This window comes from Gigantopelta aegis, chromosome 1 (assembly GCF_016097555.1).
Source record: "Gigantopelta aegis isolate Gae_Host chromosome 1, Gae_host_genome, whole genome shotgun sequence".
Lineage (NCBI taxonomy): Eukaryota > Metazoa > Mollusca > Gastropoda > Neomphalida > Peltospiridae > Gigantopelta > Gigantopelta aegis.
Window position 1 is genome coordinate 31125319 of NC_054699.1, and position 24003 is coordinate 31149321.

Here is a 24003-nt window from a genome sequence, read left to right on the forward strand (position 1 = left end):
AGAACTGGGGCTGAAGGCCTGGGAGAACCAACGGCCGGATAATCTCATTCAGATATTCCATTCAGAGGTGGTGGATAGAGATGCGGACTACTAAGACGTCAGCGAAGTGCTCCCCAGGGTAGACACGAACCCGAGGGGGGGGACTCAGTGAACATCACTCGAGGCCCGTTGCCCCCCAGATGAGGTGTGCACCAGTAAATTTTGGATAGTTATAACGATTTGTATTTTGATCATCGATTCCAGTCGCAGTCCGCAGATTGTCATAATTTTTGTGCGTTGACGATATTGGTGATGTAGCGGTCCTCTTACAAAGTGCTTCGGGGTCTTCCCCGTGGACGAAAGTTCCCTTGACAGTTTCTTTGCGTATTGCCATTCCTTCCACGATCCTCATGTCACTGCCCCCCGCCCCCCGGAAATTCAGCATTGGGAACATGGAATACACATGCAAAGCGTGCAAATTTTGTGAAAAAAGCTGGACTCCGCCACTGGCAAAATACTTTTTCCGCCAGGTCACAGTGCACACAGTGGATTTTAATTCATTTATGTGTTGCTTAGACCCACTAGCAGACTCAAGGTCTATATTCTAAGAAGCAATTGTTTTTCTTTTGAGATTGTATAATTTTAATAAGGAAGCACCCCGTACCAGCTCTTTGGGGACGTTAGTTACGGGGGGGGGCAGAGGCCTGATATTATAATTTTATTATATATTATTTTTCATTTTTTACGATCCCCTTATCAGGTCAGGTCACTGGTTTTCAGGTCAGAGTGTTATTCTAACGTGCACATTCAGAACAAGCTGTTTTAGCACACGCCTGTCTTGGGCACAGGTGTCGGCCTTCGCAGGCTCCTCTGCCCAGGACAGGAAAGGGTGGGGTGGGGTGGAGAGGGGGATCGCCTGCACTGCCAGGTGCAAGGGAGCACTAGCAGCGCGAGCGGGTGTCGGTAACAGGCCATGAATTATGAGCTGGTTGACGATTTATTTGGACAGGATCATACGATTGTTTTAATACTAACAATGACCGTGCATGTATTTGCAGGCAGAGCGTGGTGCTGTCCACGTTTAAAGGGGAGGAATACACGATAACGACGCACCATTCGGAAGACTTAAATAGAATCCTGTGTTCTTTTTTGTATGGACTACGCATGCGCTCTCGATACGCAATCGTCATGCTCGATTCCAAACAACTGGGTATGTTCTACAATATTCTCTGAAAAGGTTTTCTTCACTTTGATAAAACAACATTTTTTTTTTTCGAAATGAATAGTGCTTTTGATCGAAATTATGTTTTAAAAATAATGCACTCAAATAGAAAATTATTTTAAGAAACTATATTGAAGGAAGGAATGCTTTATTTTACGCCGCACTCAACACATTTTATTTACGGTTATATGGCGTCGAACATATGGTGAAGAACCACACAGATATTGAGAAAGGAAACCCACTGTCGCCACTTCATGGGCTACTCTTTTCGATTAGCAGCAAGAAATCTTTTATATGCACCATCCCACAGACAGGATAGCACATACCACGGCCTTTGATATACCAGTCGTGGTACACTGGCTAAACTACATTGAAGTTCATCTGTTCTTATTGCTAGACTGTAGACTGCTTTGTAAAATACCTTTTCCACAAAATATGTAAGGTCTATAGCGATTACAGTGACAAATTAAAGCTGGCTTCAAACGCAGGACGATCAGCTTCGGTGGCGTCGTGGTTAGGCTATCGGTCTATAGGCTAGTAGGTACTGGGTTCGGATCCTAGTCGAGGCATGTGATTTTAATCCAGATACCGACTCCAAACCCTGAGTGAGTGCTCCGCAAGATTCAATGGGTAGGTGTAAACCACTTGCACCGACCAGTGATCCATAACTGGTTCAACAAAGGCCATGGTTTGTGCTATCTTGCCTGTGGGAAGCGCAAATAAAAGATCCCTTGTTGCTAATCGGAAAGAGTAGCCCATGTAGTGGCGACAGCGGGTTTCCTCTCCAAATCTGTGTGGTCCTTAACCATATGTCCGACGCCATATAACCGTAAATAAAATGTGTTGAGTGTGTCGTTAAATAAAACATTTCTTTCTTTTTTTTATTGAAAAAACACTTTTGCTCAGTTTGTACATGTATTTTGTGTTCTATCCAAAATAATATGAATCTTATATAACGGTCACGTTACACAGTTATTTCAAATTAGTGTACACTATATTAATCAATATACATATTTACATGCATAGTAATGCTGATGCACAGTAAATCAGATTAACATGATACATTTAAGTTTTCCATAATGTATTATAGATTCTGAAGTGATGCATACATTATAATCATGTTAATCATTGGACAAATTGTTAGCTTTTAAGGTATAATTTTAATATGTTAAGATTATATGGTGCCATAAATTGGGAGATATATCTTGCTGCCAAAACAACAACAAAATACCCCAACAAAAGCAATTCGCGGCATTTTGAAACAAAAAAGTAGGAAAAAGTTTGAAAAATAGGACAAAGACCAAAAAGTATGAAAAAGTAGGAAAAGTAGGATCGCTGTACAGCCTGGTAAGGTCTATCGCGATTACAACAACAAATTAAAGCTGGCTTCAAACACAGGGCAGTCCCTGTAAATGTTTCCTACAATACCAACTGTTCCCTTATCTCTTTCTCTGAATATATTGCCATTTCCACTAGTTATGTAATTCCAACATTATAATCTCGATCTCACAGAAGCAGCATCTGGCCTGAATGTGGTGCGTGGGGACCTCATTATACTGGATCAGCCGTACGAAGTGTTCAAACACAAGGACCTTTACAGAGGGGTGTGCAAGAGAACCGGCAAGTCATGTGACATACCACGTGACCTAGTCTACATCATCCAGACGGTGAATGAACCCACCATTGATATTCTGGTACGTCCAAAGAGTCGAATAAAGATCGATGTTTTTATTTTCATAAATGATTATTACTACATGTATATAATGCTATATTGTTTTGGTTTCGATACCTTAGTGTTTTACTGCTTGTTGCTAATTATACACAGGCTGTTGAACTAGTTGCATCTCTCATAATCTATTGCGCTATTTCTCGCTCCAGCCAGTGCACCACGAATGGTACATCAAAGGCCGTGGTATGTGCTATCCTTTCTATGGGATAGTGCATATAAAAGATCCCTTGCTGCTAATCGAAAAGAGTAGCCCATGAAGTTGCGACAGCGGGTTTCCTCCCTCAATATCAGTGTGGTCCTTAATCATATGTCCGACGCCATATAACCGTAAATAAAATGTGTTGAGTGTGTCGTTAAATAAAACATTTACTTCTTCTTCTCTCATAAGCTGAATCCAATCTTCAAACTAATACTACGTCCCATCGAGTGCCCCACGACTGGTTTATCAAAGGCCATGGTATGTGCTGTCCTGTCTGTGAGATGGTGCATATAAATGATCCCTAGGCACTAATGGAAAACATGTAGCGAGTTTCCTCTTATGACTAGCTGTCACATTTATCAAATGTTTAATATTCATTAGCCAATAATTAATTGATCAATATGCTCTATTGTTGTCGTTAAACAAAACAAATTTTTAACTTTTAAATGATCATTAGTTTCCTTTACTGGTAGTGTTATCTTACACTCGGTATTTCTTGACTGTTACATCATAAAAAATAACATTTCTTTCATGTACTGTGACCGTAAACTTTTGACCCCTCAGGCTCACCTCTCCTGTTCCACGACTGTTTAGTCCTTAAACTTACGTTCCTTTCCTCTGCTTTGTGTTTGTACCCACAGGGCATGTTCTTGATGCAGTTTTAAAAGGATCTAGCGAGTTTCAGGTTCAACGCTCTACGACTGTTATATCTTTAAACTTACATTCCTTTCCTCTGCTTTGTGTTTGTACCTACAGGGCATGTTCGTGGTGCAGTTTTAGAAGGATCTAACGAGTTTCAGGTTCAGCGCTCCACGACTGTTATATCCTTAAACTTACATTCCTTTCCTCTGCTTTGTGTTTGTACCCACAGGGGATGTTCGTGGTGCAATTTCAGAAGGATCTAGCGAGTTTCACGTCTGCTGACAATGAACCCCCACACACGCTACAGGCATACTCCCGACTACACTTCAGGTAGGTCGTCTGCTCTTCAGGTAGTTCGTCTGCACCTCAGGTAAGTGGACTGCACTTCAGGTAGGTCGACTGCACTTCAGGTAGGTCGTCTGCACTCCAGGTAAGTCGACTGCACTTCAGGTAAGTCGACTGCACTTCAGATAGGTCGACTGCACTTCAGATAGGTCGTCTGCACTTCAGGTAGGTCGTCAGAACTTCAGGTAGGTCGTCTGCAATTCAGGTAGGTCGTCTGCACTTCAGGTGGGTCGCCTACACTTCAGATAGGTCGACTGTATTTTAGGTAGGTCGTCTGCACTTCAGGTAGGTCGTCTGCACTTCAGGTAGGTCGTCTGCTGGCATCTCGAGCAATACACTGCCATTAAAATATCAGTGATGGCCAAGCAATCAAACCTAAGGCTGGTAGGTACTGTGTTCGCAGCCCGGTACCGGCCCCCACCCAGAGCGAGTTTTAACGACTCAGTGGGTAGGTGTAAGACCACTACACCCTCTTCTCTCTCACTAACCACTAACCATTAACCACTAACCCACTGTCCTGGACAGAGTCCAGATAGCTGAGATGTGTGCCCAGGACAGCGTGCTTGTACCTTAATTGGATATAAGCACGAAAAATAAGTCGAAATGAAACAAAATACACTGCGATTAAAAGATCAGTGTGTCAAATTCGGAGATTGGCGAAGGCTTAATCCCAAAGCCTTAGGTGCTTGGCCTCTTGGATCATGAGTGTCTGGTCCATAGTCTTAATCCTGCCCTATTTGACAATTCACTGATGTATCCGCAGGGATATTTATAAAGCGGATACTAAGATAGAAAGATAATGAGAGAGAGAGAGAGAGAGAGAGAGAGAGAGAGAGAGAGAGAGAGAGAGAGAGAGAGAGAGAGAGAGAGAGAGAGAGAGAGAGAGAGAGAGAGAGAGAGAGAGAGAGAGAGAGAGAGAGAGAGAGAGAGAGAGAGAGAGAGAAGACGAAATAGAGAGATAGAGAAGAGAATTGAAATGAACGGAACGGAAAAGTGAGTTTGAGAGAGGAAAGATTGATGAAGGGGAGAGCAAAAGGGATGCAAAGCGATACAGATAGACAGACACACTATTTATTTTTGTTTAATAGCCAACTAATAAATTAGGTACCAGTATTCTTTTTATTTTCTAGACAAGCTACGGAAAACCCTGTCTCCAAATTATTCAAGTCTTCGTTCAAGCGAGACAAGAACGAAACCACTTGGCAGTTCAGCAAGGAAAGTCTAAAGAAACCGCTGCTGAGAAGGACGATAACCAGGGAGGATCTCAAGAGCGTTGCCTGCCGCTGTTTTACTGATATCCTTTGTGATTTACAGAAAACACTACACGATATACCACCGAAAAGAGGTTTCCTCTCTCAATATCTGTGTGGTCCTTAACCATATGTCTGACGCCATATATCCGTAAATAAAATGTGTTGAGTGCGTCGTTAATTATAACATTTCCTTCCTTTACACAATATACCAATTATTTCGCAAACAGTTATTTTAAAATGCGTCATATATAACATATATATGGCGTTGTGTTCTATTATTTTTGTTCATATCCTCAATTTAAAAATAGTTTCCAGCTAAAACCTTCTTTCTTTTTTTTGTTACGTAGTTGGTGCATGTATAGTTAACTAAAATTCCATGAGTGGAAAAAGGTTTCGATCGTGTTTATATCAGTAGACGGATTGGCTTTGAAGCCTAGGTCATCACCATAGTTCATATCTTTATTTTACGAGAATTTGCAATGGATATGATGGAGTTGTGAGCTACTCTTTTTTTTGCACAGACATTTTTTATTATTAGAGGGATGTACGTATGACTTATGGTTGCTTTATTGAACGCTTGTAAACCATGCAAGTTTTCAGCCGAATCACTGATCACAAGTCACTACAGTCAACCGTAGTTACGATCGTTTCGTAGAAAGTAGTCCAGGACGCAGACGAATGGTTTGCTGTTAGTGGTTAGTGAGAGAAAAGTCATTACAACCAATTTGCACATCGTCATAGAGCTGTGCATTTATTCCGAGTTCATAAAGCATTTCATTAAGGTCTCACTACACAGTTGACTTCCAGGTGAGAGTTCATTCATCACTATTCACTATAGTTCCTACTTGTGACACATGTTATGGCTGACATATTCACTTCTAGGAAATGGTGAAGAATAAAAACAATATGTATGTTTAATGGTAAACCTTCTGGCTGTATTTTGCCCATGTTATTTTATAATATTGTACATTGACCTTTTGGGACACGGAGTGAATCGGTTAATGAACCACCTGTTCGGACTGGTGCTACAGCCAGATGCGGTCATATAGCAAAGCACTGAGACGGAAATGTTTTTAATTTTGGGGTAAAAATAAATGTTTATATAATGTAATTTCGCAAAGGTGTATGCTGTTAGTGCCAACGAGAACCCGTTTTATTGGCAATCTTCATTTGAAGTTGGGCAATTAAACATGGGTTTCAATGGCAGATGATATCTGTCTAGTGAGACTTAAGCGCTTAAATTAATATCACTAAATTTTCATAGACCCCCCCCAAATAATCAGGATGTACATTTGCCTCCAAGTGATGCTTATTTTCCTTCATTCGCACACCTATCCAGCAGTTCATGGGAGACGCTAGTTTGAAAGAGGATATCACAGAAAAACAACTGGTCACCGACTTCATCATAGATCCCACGAGAAGGAACGTGAGTTGACACACACGTACACGTGATTACCCGTAAAGACGTAACGCCATTGCAAAATACCTGTGTCACTGGCCACACAGTTTCATGCCAGATGGTATTGTATTCCGTCAAAGAAATAGATTTTACCCCAACAACATATTTTACCTAAAAGGGTATGAAAAAAGGAAAGTCCATTATACTGAAAAATATGCCCGACGTAATGGTCTTTCAAAGAAATTCAGTGAGCCTTTGTCTCTCAAAATGGTACCGACATGTGCATTTTTGGGTATTGGCCCATTGACTATAGGATAATGATTACAAAGCGATAAATAAATATTAACCAAAATGTAGAAAAGGTTAGCTAATTATCATAATGTCTAAGGTAGTAATGGTTTTCAATAATTAAATATAAATTTGAACAGTTTTGTTTTATCAACCATGTATCTACACTACAGCACAATGATAATAATAAAAACAAACCCGAAACAAATTCATCAGTGAGGTATAGTTCCAGCATGACAGCTATTTGTATTGCTATGGACAACTACTAAAATAGTATTTTAATTTGAATTCTCCCACAGCGCTATCTGAGAGAGGAAGTGTTCTGTCAGTTGATGAAACAGTTGACGAACAATCCCGACAGGTGAGACAGTTTTGTGTAGGCCAACCTTAAGACAGATATTGGTACATGTTACATGTAACTCAGTTTTGTGTAGGCCGACCTTAAGACAGATATTGGTACATGTTAGATGTAACTCAGATTTGTGTAGGCCAACCTTAAGACAGATATTGGTACATGTTAGATGTAACTCAGTTTTGTGTAGGCCGACCTTAAGACAGATATTGGTACATGTTAGATGTAACTCAGTTTTGTGTAGATCACCAGGGGCCGGGACGTAGCACAGTTGTAAAGTGTCCGCCTGATGGGCGGTCGGTCTAGGATCGATTCCCGTCGGTGGACCCATTGGATGTAACTCAGTTCTGGCTATGTCTCGTTCCAGCCTGTGCACCACAGCTGGTATATCAAATGCCATGGTATGTGTTATCCTGTCTGTGCGATAGTGCATATAAAAAATCCCTTGTTACAAATGGAAAAATGTAGAGGGTTTCCTCTCTAAGACTACATATGTCAAAATTACCAAATGTTTGACATCCAATAGCCGATGATTAACGAATCAATGTGCTCTAGAGGTGTCGTTAAACAAAACAAACTTTAACAATGATCACCAATGACGATCACCACCCTATTTTACAGGTCGAGCGAGATGCGAGGCTGGCAACTGATGATGGTTCTGTGTACGACGGGCATCCCCACCAATGAGCTGGTGGACGAGTTACAAAAGTTCTTCAGGACTCGCAAGGATTCGCCGGCCGCCCACGAGTGTGTCAGTCGACTGGCCACGTGCAGCGAGTACGTACAATTCCATCTACCTTAAAGGGACACACCCTAGTTTTTAAACACTAAGGCATATTTTGGACTATTATAGCCGTTTTTTGATAACTGAAATCATACTCTAGTTAGATTTGATGGTTTAGAGTATCAATTTCCGTACATTCGAAGTGTCTTTGGTCATCATGGTGTTCTTAATATCACAAAATGCATTTCTCATATTTTTAAAAACGCACGTGCGTCTGAGACGAAACGGTTATGGAGTTTTAGTCCGTTTTCAAAGGGTATTTCACCATTTCAAAGTCACAGGCTGATGTTTCACTTAATTGTAACTTTATCCAAATGTCTTTCAGTTTTGTAGATTAACTAAACTTAGTGTTAATTTTCACGGGTTGAAACTAGGGCATGTCCCTTTAATAGTGTGTTAGCAGGGGCGGATCCAGAAAATATTGTGAGGGGTGATTAAGGGGAAAATGGCACATGGAATAACCCGTGAAAAGAGAAACCCAATGAAAATAAGTAAACAGCCAGAAAGAAAGCGGCTCTGGAATATATTTGGAAGGCGGGTGTGTGTGTGTGTGTGTGTGTGTGGGGGGGGGGGGTTCCACCTTGGATCCGCCTCTGGTTAAATACCCCATACCAGTCGATTAAAACAGGAGCGGATCATGGGGTGAGGTGTCTGCTGGTCGACTATCGATGTGCAACGCGTATGTGTAGTTTCATCTACAATACTGTTATGATAGACACCCACTAACTGTCGATTGACAGACGCAGATCCAAGGGGAAAGTACCGATGTGTGTGTGTGTGTGTGTGTGTGTGTGTGTGTGTGTGTGTGTGTGTGTGTGCAACCCACCACCTCGAAGTTTGAATCCGGTGTTTAACAGTGTTTGTGTTAGAAGAATGGATACTAATATATTTGTTCGCCTGGTATTTGTAGTGGCTTAGTTTAAAATGTGCTGAGGTGTTAAACAAACATATTCATTTTCTTAAAATTTTATTTTTAGACAGGGTTGTCGGCATTACTCTCCTCAAGACATTGAATTCGACATGCTGGCGACCAAACAACCAACAATCCGAATTCAGATCGTTATACCTGACGGCACAAAGCAGGTACAAATACAATAGAAATGCATTTGCATAATTTTCTACGCTTAGACAACACATATGTTCCTATCGTAAACCAAAAGGCTGAATTGAATAAAATTTCACGGTCGTATCGGTAGACAATCGTGTTAATAATTGAGAAATAGTTTTCCTTAAAGAGACATTCCCGAGTTTGCTGCATTGTAAGATGTTTCCGACTAATAACCTATTTCTACGATTAAACTTACATATTAAATATTTTTTCTTATTTAGAATATCAGTCTGTATATTCAATGCGTTTTTGGTAGTCTTAATATGTCACATTATGTGTAAGAAGCCCAAACTGGATATTGTCTTCAAATAATTTCGTACGTACGAAATAATGTTTTTAGGAAATAAAATGAAATTTAACCTAGTACAAATATTAGAACGATCAGAAACACGTTTAATATACAGCCACTAACATTTTATGCAGAAAAATATATTTGATATGTAATTACAATCGTTAAAAAGTCTCTGTTAGTCGATAACATCTTAAAAAGTGCAGCAAACTCAGGAATGTCCCTTTAATTGTGTATGTATGTTTCCGATCTTTTTCATGTCGTGGTTAGAGTATTCCATAAAGTGGTGTCAGCAGGTTTTCTCTCCGCGATACAGTACACATTTTACCTTTGCCCCTCAGCGGGTATTGGCACGTGGTCTCGCGTGAGTTCACTGTTAGCGACCACGAGCTTCCACTGATGCCTATCTGCCCTTGATTTGCATAGCGCTAAGCGGCCCCAATTAGCAAGCCCAGCGTCATTGTCTGACGGACATAGTGTAACAGACACAATTTCATGTGCAATTTAATAGTTACAATCGACTATCTACCTGCAATTATTACTATTATGCACAATCATTAAGCATTCCATGGTATATATACATGTATACTGGTATATGTACATATATATACCCCACTTTTCAGATATTTTGCTTTATAATCGTGTAAAAGTGTGTAAATATAAAAGTGAGGCCCACATTTTGTAACCTTCCTGCGCCACTAATACCCCCCTCTCTCTCTCTCTCTCTCTCTCTCTCTCTCTCTCTCTCTCTCTCTCTCTCTCTCTCTCTCTCTCTCTCTCTCTCTCTCATATACCACGGGGTATTATCAAACCTTGGGAGTGGCGGTCCTCCAACGGGCGATGCAGGAAGGACGAAACATCCTGTTATGGATCTCCTGACGGAGTGGCGGTCTGTCTGTCTGTCTGTCTGTCTCTCTCTCTCTTTCTCTCTCTCTCTCTCTCTCTCTCTCTCTCTCTCTCTCTCTCTCTCTCTCTCTCTCTCTCTCTCTCTCTCTCTCTCTCTCTCTCTCTCTCTCTGTGTGTGTGTGTATGTGGGTGGGTGTGTGTGCGTACACCCCCCCCCCGCCTTGCCACTTTCATACGCCACTGGTATATGTACATAGATAAAAAAAAAAAAAAAATGTGCGTGTTAGTCTATGTTATGTTTTTGGTTGTGCGTGTGTACTGGTGTGTGGGCTAGTTTTGTAGTCTATTGTTTATTTGGGGGCAGATTTGTTGTTGTTACCGGAGGTTTTTTTTTTTTTTTTTTTTTGGGGGTGGGGGAGAGGGGTGGGGGTGGGGTGGTGAGGTAAAATTGTAAAAATATTAGGTTTTTTGTTTTGCCTGCCACTTAAGCTTATAATCATGTATAGAACAATGTCTTCATTTTAACATTTAACCTTAAATAATCGTCACGCAAGACTAATATAAATATGTTTACACAAATATTTTGATGTAAACAAAACAAGTACTGTTACTATAGGTAGATGTTTCTAGGTTAAACTATATATTTAGCTGTTATTACAGCAAAATTTCCACTTTATAATGCAATGTATATAGGCCTAATCAATTTACAGCAAACAAAATATTTAGTCAAACAGGCGCATGTGCAGAAAATTGTGTAGAGGAAGTCTAGACTGGCTAGTGGTGTTTTTAGGGGTGTTTTTAAGTAACCGGAACGCGCCGGAAGTGGTTAGTGGTTAGGGGACGTATTTCTGCCTATTTTTTTTCTCGCGAATTTCTAATAGAGGCTATATGAGTATGTTAAAAACTGACGCAACTGAACGCGCGCAGGCGCGTTGGGAATATCAAAAAGGTCTATTATAAGCACAGTAAAACTTAACGTCCCCATTAGTCAAATCCTAGATCTAACCTCATATTCCTTTCTTTTCATTTTCCTAGACAGTCGAGGTTGGGGCGCTGGCCCGGATTATTGGACAAATCCTAGATCTAACCTCATATTCCTTTCTTTTCATTTTCCTAGACAGTCGAGGTTGGGTTGCTGGCACGGTTTATTGGACAAATCCTAGATCTAACCTCATATTCCTTTCTTTTCATTTTCCTAGACAGTCGAGGTTGGGGCGCTGACCCGGATTATCGACATCAAACGTGAGGTGTGTAAGAGACTCGACCTCAGGACCTCGGAGGAATTCAGTATCGTGCTCTGTGTTAACAAAAAAGGTAAAACCGGAAATATAGATATTAACTATGCCAGTATAACATTCTAATTAATGCCATTTAATGCATAGAGATTATTATACGAGAGTGTGTGTCGTACTGATTTTACGAAACGAGTGCCAGGAGTTTTGTATTGCCCGAGTTCGTAAAATCAGTACGACTCACACGCGAATGTAATAATTTCTTTATTATCCATATTATTATTGTACTTTTTTATTTTTTAATGGGCCGTCTCAAAATGTTTCAACCACAACTAGAAGAAGACAACGATTTGAGGTCATATTTCACATGCACAGTCTGGGCGTCGCTTCCCAAAATTACGTCATTACACTTGTTATTACACGTTCGCTTCGTATGATTATTATTAAATTGGTTATGTTGAACCATGTGGATAATAAATGGGAGTTTGTCAATAACTGACATGACAATTTGTTTGTGTGAAGCTAGGGTTGACAAAAATTATTATTTATTTTTTTATATCTAAAAGATGCAATTAACGTAGGCTCCCACTATATTCTAAAGTAATTCTAAAGATACGGTATTGTAGTGTTTATTTATCCAGCAATCACTGTATACATTGGCAAGATCTGGGCCCGTGCTTATAAAAGTCCAGACTTTAACGTAATGCTATTTGAATGGCGTTGCTATGACGTTAAAGTCTAGACTTTAAGTTTTATAAGCACGGGGCATGATGACTAGATAGATCTTTATATTTTCGATCACTGACCAAAAATATAGGTCATGTGACACAAGCCCGACTCGACTGAGTAGTTCAGAGTAGAGTTTCAACAAACATACATGTACTCTTTAAATCATTTGTTGAAGTACAGTAAATACAAATAACTTAGTTTTGCTACAAGAATACAAAACTTGTATATTTATTTATGAATTAGAGTTTATAAACGCTTTTTTTTAATGTGACAGAATGTAGCTAGCGTCTTACAAATAATGACGTCATGTATATTGTATGACGTCATACGGAAAAAGCCTTGCTAGGTTGACAATACTCTATTTGTGTACAGAAAACTGGAATAAATAATGATTTTGCGAATATTCCTGTAGGATTGCAGGATAAAAGAAATAACTGGTTACTGTCTTAAGATATCGGCTTTATCCTGCTCAGATCGAATGGCAGAGCCTCGCTGCATTCGCCATTCTAACCTTCGCAGGATAAAGTCGATATGTTAAGACAGTAACCAGTTATTCCCTATATATCTGGTGCATATGCTCTTTAAAAGGTTGCATGTACATAGTCATATGTTCACCCAAGTCATCTAGAGTAGCAGGGAGATGTTAGTCTCCTGCAAAATAGGAACAATTTAAAAAAAAGTTTGTTTTGTGTAACGACACCACTAGAGGACAATGATTTATTAATCACCAGCTATTTGATGTCAAACATTTGGTAATTCTGACATATAGTCTTAGAGAGGAAACCTGCTACATTTTTTCCATTAGTAGCAAGGAATCTTTTATATGATCTTCCCAAGGACAGGACAACGCATACCACGGCCTTTGATATACCAGTCGTGGTGCACTGGCGAGCACTTTACCACTCAGCTACGTCCCGCCCCTCAAAATCGGAACAAGTCATTTAAAAGTGCCCCTCTATCAGAACAGAACAGAAAGGAACTATATTACACTTAAAACCGTATATCACTATGCACTATTTCTTTCAATTAGTACTGCCGCTCCCAGCACACACACCCTATTTATTTAAGCTGTGTATGGCGCAGACTGGATGTTTTGATTATATTTGCAGTCCATGCATTGTCACCCAAGAGCTATTACTTCGACTGTCTGGGCCACGCCGACAACTTCTGGATACCAAGAAAACATGGATGTAAGTACTGCCCTGCCGTCGTAATACACGTACGACTAGCATAGTACTTAAGAACATATCTATTGGCATTATATCTTACACACCCGTTGATGAGAACATCATTCGTTATTTATGATAACACATTCGTATGATACTGATTTTACTTTAGATAGTACTAAACCAAATAACTTCCGGCTTGGTCAAAGTTCAAGGATGAGCCGAACTTTTGATAGAGAATTTAACACCACAAGTCCTGTGATTAGTGCTAAATGTGAGTGTGTTTCCTGTAAAAAAAGAAGTTTCATCTGGGCAAAAATGTGTGCAATTTCATCTAGTACCACTGTGTCAAGTAGCCTTGTACTTGAAACATGTATGGGGTACCTATAAAAAAAAATACTAAATTTTTATGTGGAAGTAGGGTAGTCATAGACGCTACCCGTTATCTCTGAAATGAGCAGCTTGACCCCCAACTTTTTTCTGATTCACGTTAAGGGTGAGTGGTGGTAGTATTTATATCCGTGGCGTTTATTTCGATTGATACGCTGCAAGTAGGAGTTTAAGCCACACATGTTACTATTGTCTTTATAGGATTTTAGTTTGTAGTATACACCCTTTAAGAAAATATTGTCTGTAAATGAATGCACTAATGACTCAATTATTATCGACACCTCAGTGTGCGAATTACGTGCAATTTGTTTATATAATTAAAATTTAAAACAGTATATTTAATTTAAGATACTAAATCGTGCTATATCTATTTATATATGCAAGATAGTTATGGTGCATGTTTTATCTTTAGACTACTGAGCCCCGTTACACGAAGCGATCTTAGCCCTAAGATTACCTTAATCGCATAGCTACCCTATGCACTTAAGTTGATCTTAGGGCTAAGATCGCTTCGTGGAACGGGGCCCTGGTTTATATAACTCGGTTATGGTGTTCATTTTAACATTTAATCATTCTAAGCATTTATGTAAAGTTGCTTAGCATAGTTTATCTGTCTGCTAATTTATGTAACAGAAATATGAAGTACATTAATAAATGATATCTTATTTAAGTAACTCGGTTACGATGTAACAGAAATATGAAGTACATTAATAAATGATATCTTATTTCTCCGTTACGATATATATTTGATCTTTTGGTGTATATTTTATCTTTCTACTGCTTTATGTAATTCGATTACGGCTTAAATTTTATTTTTCTACTGGTTTATATAACCCGGTTTTGATGTACATTGTTTATATTTGATCTTTATACTATTTGATCTTTATACTGCTTTATATAATTCAATTACAGTGCATATTTGATCTTTATACTGCCTTATTTAACTCAGTCGATGTGTATATGTTATATGTTTATCTTTATACTTGGTTTATGTACTGGTTTATTTACTGGTTTATGTAACTCGGGTTTGGTGTATATTTGATCTTTCTACTGGTTTATGTAACTCGGTTTGGTGTATATTTGATCTTTCTACTGGTTTATGTAACTCGATTTTGGAGTATATTTAATCTTTCTACTGCTTTATGTAACTCGATTTGGTGTATATTTGATCTTTCTACTGGTTTATGTAACTGGATGTTGGTGTATATGTGACCTTTCTACTGGTTTATGTAACTCGGCTTGATGTATATTTTATCTTTCTACTGGTTTATATAACTCGGTTTTGGAGTATATTTGATCGTTCTACTTAGTACTGGTTTATGTAACTCGGCTTGATGTAGATTTTATCTTTTTACTGGTTTATGTTACTCAATTTTGGTGTATATTTGATCTTTCTACCGGTTTATGTAACTCGGTTTGGTGTATATGTGATGTTTCTTCTGGTTTATGTAACTCGGGTTTGGTGTACATGTATATGTGACCTTTCTACTTGTTTATGTAACTCGGTTTGGTGTATATTTGATCTTTCTACTGGTTTATATAACTGGGTGTTGGTGTATATTTGATATTTCTACTGATTTATGTAACTCGGCTTGATGTATATTTTATCTTTCTACTGGTTTATGTAACTCGATTTTGGTGTATATTTGATATTTCTACTGGTTTATGTAACTCGGTTTGGTGTATATTTGATCTTTCTACTGGTTTATGTAACTCGATTTTGGTGTATATTTGATATTTCTACTGGTTTATGTAACTCGGTTTGGTGTATATTTGATCTTTCTACTGGTTTATGTAACTCGGCTTGATGTATATTTGATCTTTCTACTGGTTTATATAACTCGGTTTTGGAGTATATTTGATCTTTCTACTCAGTACTGGTTTATGTAACTCGGCTTGATGTATATTTGATCTTTCTACTGGTTTATATAAGTCGATTTTGGAGTATATTTGATCTTTCTACTCAGTACTGGTTTATGTAACTCGGCTTGATGTATATTTTTTCTTTCTACTGGTTTATGTAACTCGATTTTGGTGTATATTTGATATTTCTACTGGTTTATGTAACTCGGTTTGGTGTATATTTGATCTTTCTACTGGTTTATGTAACTCGGCTTGATGTATATTTGATCTTTCTACTGGTTTATATAACTCAGTTTTGGAGTATATTTGATCTTTCTACTCAGTACTGGTTTATGTAACTCGGCTTGATGTATATTTGATCTTTCTACTGGTTTATGTAACTCGGTTTGGTGTATATTTGATCTTTCTACTGGTTTATGTAACTCGGCTTGATGTATATTTGATCTTTCTACTGGTTTATATAACTCGGTTTTGGAGTATATTTGATCTTTCTACTCAGTACTGGTTTATGTAACTCGGCTTGATGTATATTTGATCTTTCTACTGGTTTATGTAACTCGGTTTGGTGTATATTTGATCTTTCTACTGGTTTATGTAACTCGGGTTTGGTGTATATGTGACCTTTCTACTTGTTCATGTAACTCGGTTTGGTGTATATTTTATCTTTCTACTTGTTTATGTAACTCGATTTTGGTGTATATTTGATCTTTCTACTGGTTTATGTAACTCGGTTTCGTGTATATTTGATCTTTCTACTGGTTTATGTAACTCGGGTTTGGTGTATATGTGACCTTTCTGCTTGTTTATGTAACTCGGTTTGGTGTATATTTTATCTTTCTACTTGTTTATGTAACTCGATTTTGGTGTATATTTGATCTTTCTACTGGTTTATGTAACTAGGTGTTGGTGTATATTTGATCATTCTACTGGTTTATGTAACTCGGTTTTGGAGTATATTTGATCTTTCTACTCAGTACTGGTTTATGTAACTCGGCTTGATGTATATTTTATCTTTCTACTGGTTTATGTAACTCGATTTTGGTGTATATTTGATGTTTCTACTGGTTTATGTAACTGGGTGTTGGTGTACATTTGATCTTTCTACTGGTTTATGTAACTCGATTTTGGTGTATATTTGATCTTTCGACTGGTTTATGCAACTCGGCTTGATGTATATTATTGATTTTTCTACTGGTTTATATAACTCGATTTTGGAGTATATTTGATCTTTCTACTCAGTACTGGTTTAGGTAACTCGGCTTGATGTATATTTTTTCTTTCTACTGGTTTATGTAACTCGATTTTGGTGTATATTTGATCTTTCTACTGGTTTATGTAACTCGGTTTGGTGTCTATTTGATCTTTCTACTGGTTTATGTAACTTGGTGTTGGTGTATATTTGATCTTTCTACTGGTTTATGTAACTCGGCTTGATGTATATTTAATCTTTCTACTGGTTTATGTAACTCGATTTTGGTGTATATTTGAATTTTCTACTGGTTTATGTAACTCGGTTTGATGTAGATTTTATCTTTTATTGGTTTATGTAACTCGGTTTGGGGTATATTTGAATTGGGGTATATTTGATCTTTCTACTGATTTATTTAACTCGGTTTTGGTGTATATTTGACCTTTCTACTGGTTTATGTAACTCGGTTTTGGTGTATATTTGATCTTTCTTCTGGTTTATATAACTCGGGTTTGGAGTACATGTGATCTACTGCTTTATGTAACTCAGTAGTTGTATACACTAAATTTGGATCTTTCTACTTTCTACTGGTTTATATATAACACTTTCAGACTCGTCAGGTACTGAACCAGCATTAGTGATCCTGAAGAAAATCTGGGTGAACTCCGAACCTGGGATAGACAGTGTTGCGGATAGCACATTCCACTTCCCGCAGGTATGGATAATTTTATGACAGTTAATATAAACGACAGAAAGACCAGAATAAGATGTTTATAAGTTTGTAGGATGCTCATTTGTCACAAATGCTCAATTAAACTGAAAATAGAATTGCAACAGTTAAAAACCGGACCATGTGCTTTGAATTTAAGTTGACTTTTAGTGATATACATGTATACTGATTTATGCTGATTAATATTGGTAATAGAACATTCATCGATATAAATTAGTTAAATATTGGTAGGGAGGAGAAGGCTGCTTGTCATTTAGGGGAAAAACTATTGAATCGCATATACTCTTAAGTGTATTTGGAAGGAAGGAAATGTTTTATTTAACGACGCACTCAGCACATTTTATTTACGGTTAATTGGCGTCAGACATATGGTTAAGGGCCACACAGATATTGAGAGACGAAACCCGCTGTCGTCACTTCATGGGCTACTCTTTTCGATTAGCAGCAAGGGATCTTTTATATGCACCATCCCACAGACAGGATAGTACATACCACGATTTTTGTTACACCAATTGTTGAGCACTGACTCGAACGAGAAATAGCCCAATGGGTCCACCGACGGGGATCGATCCTGGACCGACCGCGCATCAAGCGAACGCTTTACCACTGGACCACGTCCCGCCGTTTAAGTGTATTTGTAATAATTTAAGATAGGTTTTTATATTATTTAATTTCTTTTTGTTAATTATAGGTGATTAAGGAAGCCTTGCGTTGGTATGGAGGTGGGGGAGGCATATCCTTTTATAGCGATCCGTCCCAAAGAACACGTATTTAGTAATTGCGTTGGAAGCAGCTGGTTGAGCCGGGGGTGGGGGATAGATCCGCCAGCTGACCTTAGGGTGTTCAGAATATGTATTGGCCCTGAATTACAATACTTAAAACTTGTCCACATCCCAATTGCTAGCATCTTGCGATATCTATGTCGAGTATGTATGTATATATATATTTTTTTTTTTACCCCTATTATGTTAGTATCAGACTACCAACTGCCAGCAAAAAGTTGCCTTGTAATTTCCCCAACTCCCGACTTAGAAGGTTGTGCTCAGATTGACAACTAATGAGTTATACGACGAGAAGCGAGTTGTAATAGCGCTCAAACTAGCAACTGGACAGTCGTAGAAGTCGTGAGAGCAGAAAGTTGGTCAACTTTTTGGTGGCAGTTTGTAGTCTTGACCTGGCATTATTAATTTTGATTGCAGGAACTGCCGAATTATATTCGAGGATATCACCACTGCAGCGTGGAGGATGCCATCAAACTGGCCGCTCTTGTGTACAGATCAAGATGTGGAAGCGATAAGGGCGGGCTCTCTCAGTTTTCGTAAGTTTGCTATTTAATCATTCCTCATAGTTCTACAGGGCAAAACTCAACCAGTGACGGATCTAAGGGGGATGGGTGGGGTGAGTGGCAATGTCAGGAGCCCGGCCACCCCTAAATTTTGCGACAGTTATATGTTTATTTTTTTTTTTTTTAATTAAATTTTTACTTTGGAGAATCCGAAGAATTCCATTGGGAACATTTGTGGTCTTTGACCACAATGTCACTGAGCTCCCCCCCCCCCCCCCCCCCCAAAAAAAAGAGAAAAAAAAAAGAGAAAAGATTTTCTGGATCCACATTGAATAATAATGAAAATAAACTACTACATTTAATGTTACAGTGGAAAACTATATGAGTTTCTTTTTGTGTTCAGTAAATGAAAAACATTTCCTTTTAGTTTAGAAAGATCCATTTTGTCTTCCTGGAGGAGACTATATATTTATTACCACCTCCTGATTAGGGTTTCGTTGATCCAAGGATTCAATCCCCTCGGTAGACCAATTTTCTGACTTTTTATCACAATGTCAGGCGCGGATCCAGAATTTTTTAATACAGTGGACCTAAAACTCGTTGCAGGTTTTGAAATTAGAATTTAAAGATCCTGGACAGGTGGATGGGATAACTTTGTGTATTCTGTAATAAATGTTGTTTTACCAAAAATAGGGGGTGGGGGTGGGGGTGGGGGTGGGGGTGGGGGTGGGGCCCTTTGGGCCCCCGTCTGAATCCGCGCCTGGCGATGTCCCAACCTGAGCCTCATAAGTGGTACATGTATATCAATTGTGTTTTGTATGTGTTATGAAACAAAGCAAAAGCGTGATGATTAATCTTTTTTTTTTTTTTTTTCCAGTGAAATTGCCTCTTCTTTGCTTCCAAACCCTCTTCTTAAAACAGATTCCATGGAACACTGGCAGGAGGTTAGTGGTTCATATATTTGAGTCATTTCATAAGCTGTATACACTTTTAAATTTTTATAATATAGTGAAACCTCTCAAAACCGGACCCTCTGTAAACCGAAATTCCCTTAAAAACCGGACTATTTGAATAGTAAAAACTAAAGGGACAAGTTAATTTTAAAAATTGTATAATTACCGAAATATGATCTTCAAGGTAATATTCACAACTGTTTAAAAAAAAAAGGTGTAAAGTCTATGAGATAAATTTGAAAAAACCCACCCAAACATTGATTTCAATTTCAAACAATTATAACTAAGTTCATACTACTGGTTTATTTCCACCATATACAAATAGATTTAATAAACTTCTGGGATAACCACTGTGCATATAATCTTGCAGAGAGTATCATACATGAACATTATGTGCTTTTACCCATTTTCCCCAGTTCTGGATTTAAAACATTTTTATGAAAACACCCTTCATTTAAAGATGTGTTTAAAAACTAAAACATATGGGGCTGAATTTATAAAGTCTGTTTATGTCTTACATGCGTGTAACTACATACATTTACAATGCTCAAAAACCTGTTTTAGACTTACAGGCGTGTAACTACATACATTTACAATGCTTAAACACCTGTTTATGACTTACATGCGTGTAACTACATACATTTACAATGCTTAAACACCTCTTTATGTCTTACATGCGTGTAACTACATACATTTACAATGCTTAAACAGCTGTTTATGTCTTACCTGCGTGTAACTACATACATTTCCAATGCTTAAACACCTGTTTATGACTTACATGCGTGTAACTACATACATTTATAATGCTTAAACACCTGTTTGTGTCTTACATGCGTGTAACTACATACATTTATAATGCTTAAACACCTGTTTGTGTCTTACACGCGTGTAACTACATACATTTATAATGCTTAAACACCTGTTTGTGTCTTACACGCGTGTAACTACATACATTTATAATGCTTAAACACCTGTTTGTGTCTTACACACGTGTAACTACATACATTTACAATGCTTAAACACCTGTTTGTGTCTTATACGCGTGTAACTACATACATTTACAATGCTTAAACACCTGTTTATGTCTTACACGCGAGTAACTACATACATTTACAATGCTTAAACACCTGTTTATGTCTTACACACATGTTAACTACATACATTTACAATGCTTAAACACCTGTTTGTGTCTTACACGCGTGTAACTACATACATTTACAATGCTTAAACACCTGTTTGTGTCTTACACGCGTGTAAATACATACATTTACTATGCCTAAACACCTGTTTGTGTATTACACGCGTGTAACTACATACATTTACAATGCTTAAACACCTGTTAATGTCTTACACACGTGTAACTACATACATTTACAATGCTTAAACAGCTGTTTATGTCTTACATGCGTGTAACTACATACATTTACAATGCTTAAACACCTGTTTGTGACTTACATGCGTGTAACTACATACATTTACAATGCTTAAACACCTGTTTGTGACTTACATGCGTGTAACTACATACATTTATAATGCTTAAACACCTGTTTGTGTCTTACACGCGTGTAACTACAAACATTTATAATGCTTAAACACCTGTTTGTGTCTTACACGCGTGTAACTACATACATTTATAATGCTTAAACACCTGTTTGTGTCTTACACACGTGTAACTACATACATTTATAATGCTTAAACACCTGTTTGTGTCTTACACGCGTGTAACTACATACATTTACAATGCTTAAACACCTGTTTCTGACTTACACGCGTGTAACTACATACATTTACAATGCTTAAACATCTGTTTCTGACTTACACGCGTGTAACTACATACATTTACAATGCTTAAACACCTGTTTGTGTCTTACACGCGTGTAACTACATACATTTACTATCCTTAAACACCTGTTTATGTCTTACACACATGTTAACTACATACATTTACAATGCTTAAACACCTGTTTGTGTCTTACACGCGTGTAATAACATACATTTACAATGCTTAAACACCTGTTTATGTCTTACACGCGTGTAACTACATACATTTACTATCCTTAAACACCTGTTTATATCTTACACACATGTTAACTACATACATTTACAATGCTTAAACACCTGTTTATGTCTTACACGCGAGTAACTACATACATTTACAATGCTTAAACACCTGTTTATGTCTTACACACATGTTAACTACATACATTTACAATGCTTACACACCTGTTTGTGTCTTACACGCGTGTAACTACATACATTTACAATGCTTAAACACCTGTTTCTGACTTACACGCGTGTAACTACATACATTTACAATGCTTAAACACCTGTTTCTGACTTACACGCGTGTTACTACATACATTTACAATGCTTAAACACCTGTTTTAGACTTACACGCGTGTAACTACATACATTTATAATGCTTAAACACCTGTTTGTGACTTACATGCGTGTAACTACATACATTTATAATGCTTAAACACCTGTTTGTGTCTTACACGCGTGTAACTACAAACATTTATAATGCTTAAACACCTGTTTGTGTCTTACACGCGTGTAACTACATACATTTATAATGCTTAAACACCTGTTTGTGTCTTACACACGTGTAACTACATACATTTATAATGCTTAAACACCTGTTTGTGTCTTACACGCGTGTAACTACATACATTTACAATGCTTAAACACCTGTTTCTGACTTACACGCGTGTAACTACATACATTTACAATGCTTAAACATCTGTTTCTGACTTACACGCGTGTAACTACATACATTTACAATGCTTAAACACCTGTTTGTGTCTTACACGCGTGTAACTACATACATTTACTATCCTTAAACACCTGTTTATGTCTTACACACATGTTAACTACATACATTTACAATGCTTAAACACCTGTTTATGTCTTACACGCGAGTAACTACATACATTTACAATGCTTAAACACCTGTTTATGTCTTACACACATGTTAACTACATACATTTACAATGCTTAAACACCTGTTTGTGTCTTACACGCGTGTAACTACATACATTTACAATGCTTAAACACCTGTTTCTGACTTACACGCGTGTTACTACATACATTTACAATGCTTAAACACCTGTTTTAGACTTACACGCGTGTAACTACATACATTTACAATGCTTAAACACCTGTTAATGTCTTACACGCGTGTAACTACATACATTTTCAATGCTTAAACACCTGTTTGTGTCTTACAGGCATGTAACTACATACATTTACAATGCTTAAACACCTGTTACTGACTTACACGCGTGTAACTACATACATTTACAATGCTTAAACACCTGTTTATGACTTACACGCGTGTAACTACATACATTTACTATCCTTAAACACCTGTTTATGTCTTACACACATGTTAACTACATACATTTACAATGCTTAAACACCTGTTTGTGTCTTACACGCGTGTAACTACATACATTTACAATGCTTAAACACCTGTTTATGTCTTACACGCGTGTAACTACATACATTTACTATCCTTAAACACCTGTTTATGTCTTACACGCGAGTAACTACATACATTTACAATGCTTAAACACCAGTTTATGTCTTACACACATGTTAACTACATACATTTACAATGCTTAAACACCTGTTTTAGAGTTACAGGCGTGCAACTACATACATTTACAATGCTTAAACACCTGTTAATGTGTTACACGTGTGTAACTACATACATTTACAATGCTTAAACACCTGTTTATGTCTTACACGTGTGTAACTACATACATTTACAATGCTTAAACACCTATTTATGTCTTACACGCATGTAACTACACACATTTACAATGCTTAAACACCAGTTTATGTCTTACACGCGTGTAACTACGTACATTTACTATGCTTAAAGACCTGTTTATGTCTTACACATGTGTAACTACGTACATTTACTATGCTTAAACACCTGTTTTAGACTTACACGCTTGTAACTACATACATTTGCAATGCTTAAACACCTGTTAATGTCTTACACGTGTGAACTACATACATTT

The 24003-nt window shown here is 37.8% G+C and overlaps 1 protein-coding gene across 2 annotated transcripts in view; it reads left to right on the forward strand.

The window, feature by feature from the left end:
• Nucleotides 1-24003, forward strand: part of LOC121373667 (myosin-VIIa-like) — a 66221-nt gene that overhangs the window by 31212 nt on the left and 11006 nt on the right. The window contains exons 13-25 of one of the 2 annotated variants that reach the window (XM_041500391.1): nt 1038-1189; nt 2714-2895; nt 4001-4101; nt 5247-5410; nt 6701-6795; nt 7356-7417; nt 8030-8185; nt 9170-9275; nt 11635-11749; nt 13506-13586; nt 17616-17719; nt 18934-19052; nt 19897-19963. In XM_041500391.1, the coding sequence (XP_041356325.1) occupies nt 1038-1189; nt 2714-2895; nt 4001-4101; nt 5247-5410; nt 6701-6795; nt 7356-7417; nt 8030-8185; nt 9170-9275; nt 11635-11749; nt 13506-13586; nt 17616-17719; nt 18934-19052; nt 19897-19963 (1504 nt within the window). Of the gene's footprint in view, nt 1-1037; nt 1190-2713; nt 2896-4000; nt 4102-5246; nt 5411-6700; nt 6796-7355; nt 7418-8029; nt 8186-9169; nt 9276-11634; nt 11750-13503; nt 13587-17615; nt 17720-18933; nt 19053-19896; nt 19964-24003 lie in introns of those variants that run through there. The other variant, XR_005958112.1, reaches the window with a different exon arrangement.